Raw genomic sequence first — 12,168 nt, 5'->3', positions numbered from 1 at the left:
AAATAATAAATTTAAAAATTAATTATTTTTTTGATATATAATAATGTATGTATATTTAAAATTGTGTATGAAAATTAGATTCATATCTCTGAATATAAAACAGGGTTTAGAATTAAGGAAATACCAAAACCCCGCCGAGTGCACAACACGATATTATTGAGCATAATAAGATACTATGATATATAAAATCATACATTGCTAAGTATATTTCAGTTATAATAATTGTTCCAACTGTGATAGTGATACGCACATAACAATGAATGCGCAGCATGTCATGTTTATAATTTATATATGAGATATAATACGTAAATGTATGTAAGCAATTATTGAAGATTTAAGTTTTGTATAATATCGCTATATATAACATACATTTAAGATACATATAAGTAGTGTAAAAATAGAAATGAGCTAAGAGTTAACCACTTGAGAAAAATTAGTTAAATCTCCGATCTTTTCTTAAATACAAGTAACAGTAATACAATGCATGATTCGTATGGTTGCACCAATAATAATTAATACGACGTGTAGTAATATGTAATGTTTTCCTAACCATTGAATATATAATATTCATTTTCCAATTTAATGGCTAAAAAGTTATCACAGTGGCGATGATGCATCTTCATGCATGCAACGACGACGACGACGATGGACTTTGATTCAAGGAAGGTGTATGTAGATTGATTGATTCCGTCCGATCCCCAATTATGAATTCATTAGGATGAGATCGAGAAGGTGTTTGACTTTGGCTATGTATCATCGAGGTTGAAGCCTGTTTGATTCAAGAAATTAAGTGCATGCGTGCGAAGAAACAGAAAGATTTTTCTTCAGTTGTTGTAATTATATATGGCATCATCTTATTGTGACTGGAATTGGGCAGCATATCAAGCTAGATTTCTTGGCATACCAGTTACATAACGTTATTGATTGATTAGTTAGAAGCAAAGGGAGAGAGAGTTGCAGAGGAGGGCTTAATTAGGGTTCGGTTAGCTAGTTAGCATAGGTTGGAGATTCTTCTTCTTTCTTTGTGAATCTTCTGCAACGACACTTTCCTGAGGTCACTCCAACAAGAATTACAAGTTAGTGAAAACAGTTCTGAACATGGAACCACTTGTTTGATCAATTCAACCTCAAACCCAGCATTCCCTTAACAATGGTAATTATCTACAACTTGTCATTGTGTTGGTTTCTTTCTAATGTATTGGTCACTTATGCAAACACATTTCTTATTGAATGTACAGTCTGCTCAACTAAGTTTCGTAGTTGGATCTCATATTTGGATTGAGGACCCTGATGAAGCTTGGATTGAAGGAGAAATATTGGAATCTAAGGGCAATGAGATCACAGTTAATTGTGCTTCAGGGACAAAGGTGAAGAACTAGTTACTTTACTTGTGTGATTATACTGCATGCATTCATGTAATGGTGCCTTTTGCAGGTTATTAGTAAATCGTCTCATATCTATCCCAAAGATCCTGAGTTCCCACCAAATGGAGTGGATGATATGACAAGGTTGGCATATCTGCATGAACCAGGGGTACTTCAGAATTTGCATGTTCGATATGAAGTAAATGAAATATATGTAAGACTTCATCATCACCTCTCTCTCTCTGACTCTATATGTATGTATATGTTTGAGTAATGTTTCTTATGGTACGGTTCCAGACTTACACAGGAAACATATTGATAGCTGTAAACCCTTTCCAAAGATTACCTCATTTATATTCGAGGGAAACAATGGAGAAGTATAAAGGCGCGGCTTTCGGTGAGAAGAGCCCAAACCCCTTTGCCATTGCTGATTCTGCATACAGGAAGATGATAAATGAAGAAACAAGCCAATCCATTTTAGTTAGTGGAGAAAGTGGAGCTGGTAAAACAGAAAGTACAAAAATGCTTATGTGTTATCTTGCTTATATGGGAGGCAGAGCAGCTAATGAAGGACGCTCAGTTGAGCAACAAGTCTTGGAGGTAATGATAATATTTATTCCAAGAGTATGAATTCTATTTGGATCTTTTTATCAAGTAATTACTCATTGCACAATTTATTATTTTCCTAGTCCAATCCTGTTTTAGAAGCATTTGGCAACGCCAAGACTGTTAGGAACAATAATTCAAGGTACTAAAAAAAACTTGTATCTTGTATTTTCTAGTCTTAATTGGATTGATTTAAAGTTTGTTGTATTATACATAATTTCAGTCGTTTTGGTAAGTTTGTGGAGATTCAGTTTGATCAAAAGGGGAGAATTTCAGGAGCTGCTATCAGAACTTATTTGCTGGAACGGTCTCGTGTCTGTCAGGTTTCTGATCCTGAGAGAAACTATCATTGCTTTTATATGCTTTGTGCTGCACCAAAAGAGGTACATCATAATAATAATAATTCCCTTACCTTCTAGGAACTGAATGAACTGGACTAGTTTTTTCACCTATTTGACAAAATATATATTGCATGCATGTATGTATGTATATAGGATGTTGAAAAGTACAAATTGGGAAACCCAAGAACTTTTCATTACCTAAATCAATCAAATTGCATTGAGTTGCAAGGGTTGGATGATTCTAAGGAATACCTTGCAACTAGAAGAGCTATGGATGTTGTTGGGATCAATTCTAATGAGCAGGTAATATAACACAATAATATATGGAATTCATAGATTTTGAATTAATGTAATTTCACAAGTTATTGTGATTTGCTCTTCTCAGGATGCTATATTTCGAATAGTAGCTGCAGTGTTGCACTTGGGAAATATTGAATTTGTTAAGGGGGACGATGACGAGACTGATTCCTCTCAACCTAAGGATGACAAATCTCGTTTCCACCTCAAAACTGCAGCTGAGCTTTTGATGTAAGCTAAGTTAAAAATTGTTTCAATTAAATACAAAGCTTATAGATAAGATACTCATGTATTTATATGTGTAGGTGCGACGAGAAATCCCTTGAGGATTCATTTTGCAAACGTGTTATGGTCACTCGCGGCGATAAAATAACAAAGTCACTTGATCCCGTTGCTGCAAGTCTCAGCAGAGATGCTTTGGCTAAAATTATTTATTCAAGGCTTTTTGACTGGTCATTTCTCTCTGTTATATGTTCTTTCTTTTAGGAGATATGCCTCACCTTTTTGTTTTATTGAACTCATACAAATATCTCTTGTTCCAGGATTGTGGACAAGATTAACAATTCTATTGGGCAAGATCCACATTCAAAAAACTTAATCGGAGTCTTAGATATATACGGATTTGAAAGTTTCAAGACGAACAGGTGCTTAACTAGCTAAGGAACCTAGATGCTGTGTGTGTGGATAATGATGTGAAACTTGATCAAGTTCTTAATTTATTATGTAGTAATTTATGTGTTAGTTCATATCATTAACTTCTTACTTAGAAAAATTACACTCTACTAATTGTTCTTATGCAGTTTTGAGCAATTCTGTATCAATTTGACTAATGAGAAATTGCAACAGCATTTCAACCAGGTTTAAATCTGTCTTTTCTCCATTTGTTGGAATTTGATCACTCTGTAAAATATTTCAATTGACTTAGCATTTGCTTATTACATTATGCAGCATGTCTTCAAAATGGAGCAAGAAGAATATACAAAGGAAGAAATCAATTGGAGTTATATAGAGTTCGTTGATAATCAAGATGTTCTTGATCTCATAGAAAAGGTATGTAATTCACAAAAGATCTCTTTTTCATTCTAGCATAGTTTTGCTATACTACTCTTTAATATTTACGGTCTTTCTTCTTTTCACCTTTCTGATTTATATGTATTCATAACCACAGAAACCAGGTGGCATTATCGCTCTTCTAGATGAGGCATGGTATGTAATAATAATAATTAATTTTTGGTAACCATCTCATACGCTTGAAATAGTAAAATTAATGCATGTTGGTTAATGTTTGTAGCATGTTTCCAAGATCAACCCATGAAACATTTGCCGAAAAGCTGTATCAAACGGTAGGGTAGGGTAGTGATGGTGATATCATCAAAAATGGTTAATTAATTAATATGAATTTACAGGTGACTTATCAAACAGACCTTTTCCTTGATAAGAACAAAGACTATGTTGTTCCAGAGCATGCTGCCTTACTCAATGCTTCAAAGTGCAACTTCGTTTCAGGGTTGTTCCCTCCTTTGCCTGAGGAAACTTCCAAATCAACCAAGTTTGCTTCTGTTGCAACTCAGTTTAAGCAACAACTGCAGTCTCTGCTGGAAACACTAAACGCTACTGAGCCACACTACATTCGCTGTGTAAAGCCCAACAACCTTCTTAAGCCTGGAATATTTGAGAACAGTAATGTGTTGCAGCAGCTACGATGCGGGGTAAGGATTCAATTCTACTACATAATACATCAGTTAAGATCATCCATCATATCTTCATTCATTCATTCTATCTACAGGGAGTAATGGAGGCAATAAGAATTAGTTGTGCCGGATATCCTACTAGGAAGAACTTTGACGAATTCATTCGAAGATTTAGTATCCTAGAACCTAAGGTTCTTACATCATGGTATTTTTATATATTTATGTTTTTCTTTCCCTTTGTGAATTGTGATCATCTCATCTATCTGAATTATATCATGAACTGATTGAATATAACGATGTATGCATTTACAGCCCTGATGAAATGACCAGTTGCAAGATGCTTCTTGACAAAGTGAACCTTAAAGATTATCAGGTGATGTTAGTGGTAGCTTTGGCTTTGCTAACTAGTCAACCATCATAAATGATGTTGATTGGACTATTTGCCATTACAGATTGGAAAGACAAAAGTGTTTTTGAGAGTAGGACAAATGGCACAACTAGATGCCTGTAGAGCAGAAGTATTAGGAAGATCTGCAACCATTATTCAAAGAAAAGTTTGCACATATCTTTGCCAAAAACATTACAACACATTGCGGATGTCTGCAATACAAGTACAAAGGGTAGTCAGAGGACAACTTGCACGCTTTCATTATGAAAAAATGAGGAGGGAAGATGCTTCTGTGAAAATTCAAAAGAATCTTCGCATGCATCTTTCCAAGGCTGCTTACCAAGCCCTCAAGGCTTCAGCTGTATTTATTCAGACTGCTATGAGAGGCAAGACTGCTAGAAATCAACTCAGATATAGGAAGTTAACCAGAGCTGCTGTAATCATTGAGGTATCAACCAACAACTATCTACCTCAACCATTTGTATACCTTTTTTTTCCAATAATAATGATTGAAAATGTTTGACAATCTCTAATCTTTCTTATTATAAGCACATGCTCTCAATTCATTTGATGTAATTGTCTATCTTTCAGAGACACGGTAGAGGTTACGTAGCTCGTTCTCATTACAAACGTTTAAAGAAAGCCGCTATTTTTGCACAATGTTCATGGAGGAGAACAATGGCTCGTAGAGAACTTCGAAAGCTTAGAATGGTGATTCACACTCTTTTTATTAGATTATATTTTGAATTTACCCTTTTCACTCACTCTATAAACAAATATTTAGTGCATTAAAACATGTTTTAACTCTTATATATCATATTCTCCAAAAAAAATCACATCTATTTTAAACTTTTGTTAGGCTGCTAAGGAAGCCAAGGCTCTTGAAGCTGCGAAAAAAGAACTTGAAAAGCAAGTGGAAGAATTGAGTTTGTCTCTAGAATCAGAGAGAAGAATGAGGGTATGTAATTTATCTAAGTATATGAAGTTAAATTTGTTTTAGTTGTATATATGTATGTATGTACTATTGCTGACTTTTCATAATTGTTTGGGTTAATAATTATGATATTGAGGAAGCCAAGACACAGGAAAATGAAAAACTACAATCAGCTTTGCATGAGATGGAGCTTCAACTCAAAGAAACTCAAGCTTCCTTGCATGAGATGGAGTCATTGCTTCTTAAGGAACGTCAGGCCCCTAAAACTACCGATGCAACACCTATGCAAGTTATTCAATCTAACGGAGCTGATAATGATATTGAATTGATTAGCAAGCTTACAGCAGAAAATGAACAACTCAAGGTATATAATTTAAGTGTTCTTGTGGTTGAATCACGAAATGCCAAAGTATATATTATTATATCTGATGTTTTTACAGGGTTTGGTTAATTCATTGGAAAAGAAAAGCACGCTAGAGATTCCCAGTAATATGACTGAGAATGAAGTGATCAATATGCTTAGTTCAGAGAGGGAACATCTTAAGGTATACAATATGTTAAAAATAATGGTCAAATTAAATCTGAAGCTTTTGGGCTTGCATGTCATATATAATATAAGATCCAAAGCTATTGTTATGTTTTAATCTTTACAGGATCAGGTTAGTTCACTAGAACAGAAAATTAATGAAACAGAAAGGAAATATGAAGAATGTAGCAAACTTAGTGAGGAACGCATGAATCAAATCATAGAGACCGAAAGCAAGATAATTGAGCTAAAGACATCAATGCAAAGGTTCTTTATATATAGTATTCATTTTTAACTTACTTGATCCTTTTCTTATATATGCTATATATAAGTTGTTTTGTGTATTATGCATGTTAGGCTTGAAGAAAAAGTTTCTGATATGGAAACTGAGAATCAAGTTTTAAGGCAGAAAAGCCTTTCGAGTTCATCATCAAAGAAAATGTCAGAAAAGAATCCATCTCAGGTAGTAAACAAACAAACATAATATCTATCATGAGTGTTTTATATTCGTAAAACTAATCCTGATAATCCCTCTTGTTGGTGGTACAGTCATCGGAAAATGGTAGTAATCAGGTAATATTTAAATAAAATATTGAGCCTTTTGTTCTCATATACTGACAGACACAGTAGTATGTATATATAGTTGTGATGAAAATCCTATTTGGGTGAGCGTAGGCATCAACATCAGCAAGTTCAGGCCAGACAAAGACATTAGGAACCGATGCCGATAGCAAGGTAAGGACATCTCACATGGAGAGGCATCATGTATGCTTCTACAAGAAATTATTATTTCACATTCCAATCATTCTAACTGAGTCACATTTTCATGTGTTTGACTACTGTGTGCAGGAGAGCATCGAAACTCTTTTCAAGTTCATCCAAAAAGACCTTGGATTCTCGGAAGGAAAACCCGTGGCAGCATTCACCCTTTATAACTGTCTGCTACATTGGAAATGTTTTGAAGCAGAAAAGACAAGTATATTTGATCGTCTTATTCAGCTGATTGGATCTGCAATAGAGGATCAAGATAACAATGGTTGCATGGCTTATTGGTTGTCCAACACATCTGCTTTGTTGTTCCATCTCCAGCGAACTCTTCGAGTCCCTACAGCACGAAAGCCACCCACTCCGACATCTTTCTTTGGAAGAGTCACTCAAGTACACCACACTATCTATATCTATATATATATCTAATCATTCACTTGAGGATTCCAATAACAATAATAATAATACACACTTACTTTTCAGGGATTTCGGTCATCGAAAAGTCTTTCCAGTGGTTCATTTGATGTAGAGCATCAAGTTGATGCCAAGTACCCTGCTTTACTTTTCAAGCAGCAACTTGCAGCTTACGTTGAGAAGATTTATGGAATTCTTAGAGAAAATTTGAAGAAAGACATATCTCCTCTAATTTCTGCTTTCATTCAGGTATTAATTTAATTACCTTCCATTAATTGATTAGTAAATTCTATTTGATGCATTTTCTTATTGCTATGATTATGATTATTTCAGGCGCATGGAAAGTCAGATGATAACAACCAGCCAGCTGCTTCATGGACTGCCATTGTACAATGCATTAACAGATTTCTCAATATTTTCAAAGAAAACCATGTATGTCTTTTAATATTAATATAAATATGATATGGAATTTGTATTCTCGAACCCTTTTATTACTTCTTTCTTTTTCATTTTGTATCAGGTGCATCCAGTTCTCGTTCAGAAGATATTCAGCCAAGTTTTTCAACATATCAATGCGGAAATCTTTAATAGGTAGTTAATTTTCTTATGTGTGTATGTGATAACAAATTAACCTCGTCACAAGCTAAGCATGTGAGTTTACTTGATTGGAAATACTTTATTTGGTTGCAGCCTTGTTTCACAAAGAGAATGTTGCACATTCAACAATGGACAACTTATCAAATCTGGATTGGCTGAACTAGAACAGTGGTCTACTGAAGCAACAGAAGAGGTATATCCTAATAAATAATCATTATTTCTAATTAATTTACTTACTAATTATTTCTATTGCAGTATGCTGGCACAACTTTGGATGAACTCAAACATGTAACACAAGCCGTTAGATTCTTGGTATATCTTCATTAGCTTCAACTTAATTACTCTTTTTCTTTATAATTATACCTTAATTATTTCGATGTGGAAAGGTACTATTAAGCTTGTTGCGTTCATGAAAATCTTATTCAAGACATATGAACTTTTCCTTTTCCGTTGCTTAAGAGATTAGCAAGAAATCTTTAAAAAACAAAATTAACTTTAAATGCCTGATTTTGTATTGTAAAATAAGATTCTAAATTCTCAACACCGATTCTATTTTTTAATTGGAGCTCGACTATTACTTCTCCAGGTTGTAGAGAAAAAGGATGAATTATCATATGATGGTCTTACAAATGAGCTATGCCCTGTAAGTTTCATTTCTTCTTTTTTCTTTTTTTCCTCCCTCTCTTAATGTGATGAGTTACAACATGTGAAAGATAAATCTATCTACGAATGGCATGTCTTAAAGCAAAACCTTAACATGTGAACAACTAATCTTTACATACACAACTATAATTAATTCATGAGATGAAGCTAATAAAGAATTGTTACTTAAACTTTTGTCTAAATCTTCTTTATAAACAAAAACTTGATTTTATTTCTTACATTTCTTATGTTGGACCAAAAAAAGAAATCTCTTTAGTCTACTTGCTGCTTGAAAGATGAATCATGAATTTTTATAGTATATTTACACAAGTAAATCTAACTGTGAAATCAACTATGTGTAGCTGTATCAAATATATATGTATTATCCTTACGCAATGCAATGTTTATCTGACTCTAATGTTTGCTTGTATATGGTAATTAATTCCAGGTTCTTAGTTCTCACCAGCTTTACAGAATATGTACACTTTACTGGGATGGAAATGAAAATGACAGTAGCCAAAGTGTATCATCTGAAGTAAGTTGAGAAAGTATATATATATATATAAAGGATACTTTCTATTCTTAGCATTTACTCTATCATCTATATTAACTTTCTTGTGTAGGTCATCTCTAGTTTGAAGCTGCTAATGACAGATGGTGTAGAAGATGATAGTAAATCCTACATGTTAGAAGACAATTCATGGTAAACTTAAAATTTTTATTGATATAAGGCTTAAATATACATGCATCAAATCTTGAAGAAATTATAATTTAATTTTAACTAAAAACTAAATTTGTTTAACCTTTGGTATTTTGTCATCAATTTACAGTATCCCTATTATTGTTGAGGAGATTTCTAGCTCCCTCAAAGATAAGACTACTTCAAAAGTAAAGCCTCCTGAAGAACTTCTTGAGAATGCAGGCTTCCAATTTTTACATGACTATTCTTAATGCTCTTGCAAGGTGGCTTCATTTCCTATATATTACTATAGGTTCAAAATATTAAACACCATGCATGCTGTAAATTCACCCACTTTACCCCCCTCTTGCTATTATTAAGTGCCATCCATGTTGTACTGGTTCTGATAGCTAAAAGGTAGAATAGGCCTCAGAGTTCCTGTTAATTAACATTTTATTTTGATCTATATTTCATTAGATTATATGGATGTTCACTTGGGAACAAACTTTTGTATAAGGTAAGAAAAGTAACATTTGTAAATTATAGTTGTTGATCCCATAGATTATTGTTGTTCTGCCTTAATAAATTTGGCCATTATTTTGTGAGATCATCCTTTGTAATATTATCACAGCATGAAATATGAGGTAAATATACAGATAGGTGGATATATGCTTCAATTACATTGTGAAATTTACCCTCCGGAGCAATTGCCCGACAAATTCATGATATCAGTTTTGTTGCAACTAAGAAATTCAAGGAAAAATAAGAAAAATAGTGAAAAGCTTGTGTTTCACCTCTCATGTCTGGAGGGTGGTATGAGAGTTGCAACAAAGTTGCCACTAATTTTTATATGAAAAAAATCAGAGATAAAGAAATTTAAATTACTAAAATCATGTCTTTTAAAAAGTTCAGGTTAGGAATTTAATTATGTCAAAAGAATAATGGAAACTTAAGTCCACGGAACCCATAACACATTCAACTTAAACAACAATGATCTTATCTTATAGTAATTTATGTAAATTATATCGATACAAAAAATTATGTAAATTATATATAATTTAAATATTTATTTTACCCCCTAAAGTCTCAAAAGATGTTTATAAAATCAAAAGAAAATTATTCACATAAAGAAGAAAATAAAGAAAGAAAGAAAACTAATAGTATACGAATATATTTTTATGGAAAAGTTCTTATCCTATCTTAATTTAAATTTATAAGTTCATGTTGTATCTTGTATATGTTAAACGTTAAAGACCTCATTGTTTTCTTGTGATTCATGCATTACTTTAATGAAAGTGGTGTACTCGTGTAGATGTTTGTTTACATTTTAAGGGTTCATTTGAATGAGGTTTTTTCATAGGCTTGTTAAGGAAACAAGGGGAAACAAAACCCCCTACAGTATCCCATTTTTATTTTGGATTGTGACACCATGAATCTATACATAAAAAATAAAAAATAAAAAATATCAAAGAAAAATATAAAGGCAAATGCAACTATGCAAGGGTAAGGAATGCTTTCCTTTCATCCCCTGACCCTGCATTGCATTGCATTCTCACTGTTACAATAAACAACACATTGATGTAATTTCCTGTGGCATATTGGTTTTCTTTTTCTTCTCCTTCACTGATAGGTTGCAGCAGCTAATGATTCCATAACCTCAGAAAATGGGATCAAAATTGTTTGATAAATTGATATAATTCAGTCAAGTGCAGCTTTATTTCTTCGAGGCTTCGGTAGAACCTGTAAATCTGGTTTCAAGGTCCACACTGAGGGTGGCCAAATGGATGAGGTGCAACTGTTATCTTGATCTTGAAAGCACGGTGTGCTGTATGATTTTCGCACCCCAGATGATAATGGTGATGACCACTCAGAAGTATCCCCTGTTTTCATGATACCACTTGATTCAGAATCACTTGTTAATGCATTTCTGCTACCCACTTTCTGCCTCAGAGCCAAGCGCTTTCCTGTTCTCGACGGAGGACCAACAGAAGCGCTGCTGCTATCCTCCTTCAACAGCAATTCAGGTATCCTACTAAAGTCAGCTTCGGATGTGTGGCGCCTCCGGATAAGTTTATCATTCCATTTCTCCAACTCCCCTTCTTGCCTCACTTGTGCAGCCTCTTCAACATGCCCCTTTTCCATGACCTCTGCCAAGATTATATCCACCAAACTTCTGGATTTGCGGTGTTGGTGCAGAGGTCGCTTAGGCGTGTGGGAATCGTCTTCGGAGGAATTAGTGGCCGGTTTAAGTCCATAGAAACCTTGTAAGGAGCTCATTGCTTGCGAGACCTTGGGCTCGGAAGGCTTGCCTTTCAAGGAATGGAATGATTCAAACAGCTCAAGGTGGCCAGCATCAGTGCAAGGGGGATTGGAGTTACCTTGTCTGAAGAAGGTTAAAACATTCAAGGCCATCAATGGCTCAAAGTAATCAATAATCATACATTATCAGAATTAAATTTATATGAACCATTACTTTACTCAAAATCTGACATTGAATTGAATTTGTTGAAGAAATGATAAGGTTTATGTTTCATGCAAGAAAGAAAACCTATTTGATGTGTTCCATGTTCCAATAAGAAAAAACATACCCTGGAGAGGTTGCATCATAAGATAAACAAGGAGATGGAGGGTGCCTTCCAGGCAGTGGAATGTTGATGGTTTTAAGTGCGAATATTTGACGATCCGTGACAAGCCCATTCATCTTTCTGATGTCAGCAACCTGCAAAGCAACTTTGAGCTTCAGCATCACCATTCCCTCATAATTATTCAAAAGGCAAAAAGAATGAATGAGAATACCTCAACACCATACTTGATTGCAATGCCAGCCAAAGTGTCAAACTTGGAGACAGGGTGCTCAATGCATGCTGATGCACCAATCGCTTGGGGGCTAACCTCCCGATCACTATCAAAATAGAACGAAACTT

At 34.2% G+C, this 12,168-nt stretch overlaps 1 protein-coding gene and 1 pseudogene across 1 annotated transcript in view; one reads left to right on the top strand and one right to left on the bottom strand.

Annotated features, from left to right (window-relative positions):
• On the top strand, nt 646-9,816 carry LOC107621170 (annotated as a pseudogene).
• Nucleotides 10,610-12,168, bottom strand: part of LOC107621567 — a 4,102-nt gene continuing 2,543 nt past the window's right edge. The window contains exons 2-4 of the mRNA XM_016323598.2: nt 12,041-12,165; nt 11,833-11,963; nt 10,610-11,627 (exon numbers count right to left, since the gene is read on the bottom strand). Of these exons, the coding sequence (XP_016179084.2) occupies nt 10,943-11,627; nt 11,833-11,963; nt 12,041-12,165 (941 nt within the window). The 3' untranslated portion in view covers nt 10,610-10,942. The remainder of the gene's footprint in view (nt 11,628-11,832; nt 11,964-12,040; nt 12,166-12,168) is intronic.

Source organism: Arachis ipaensis, chromosome B10 (genome assembly GCF_000816755.2).
Source record: "Arachis ipaensis cultivar K30076 chromosome B10, Araip1.1, whole genome shotgun sequence".
Taxonomy (NCBI): Eukaryota; Viridiplantae; Streptophyta; class Magnoliopsida; order Fabales; family Fabaceae; genus Arachis; species Arachis ipaensis.
This window is presented reverse-complemented; position numbering and strand designations above follow the sequence as displayed.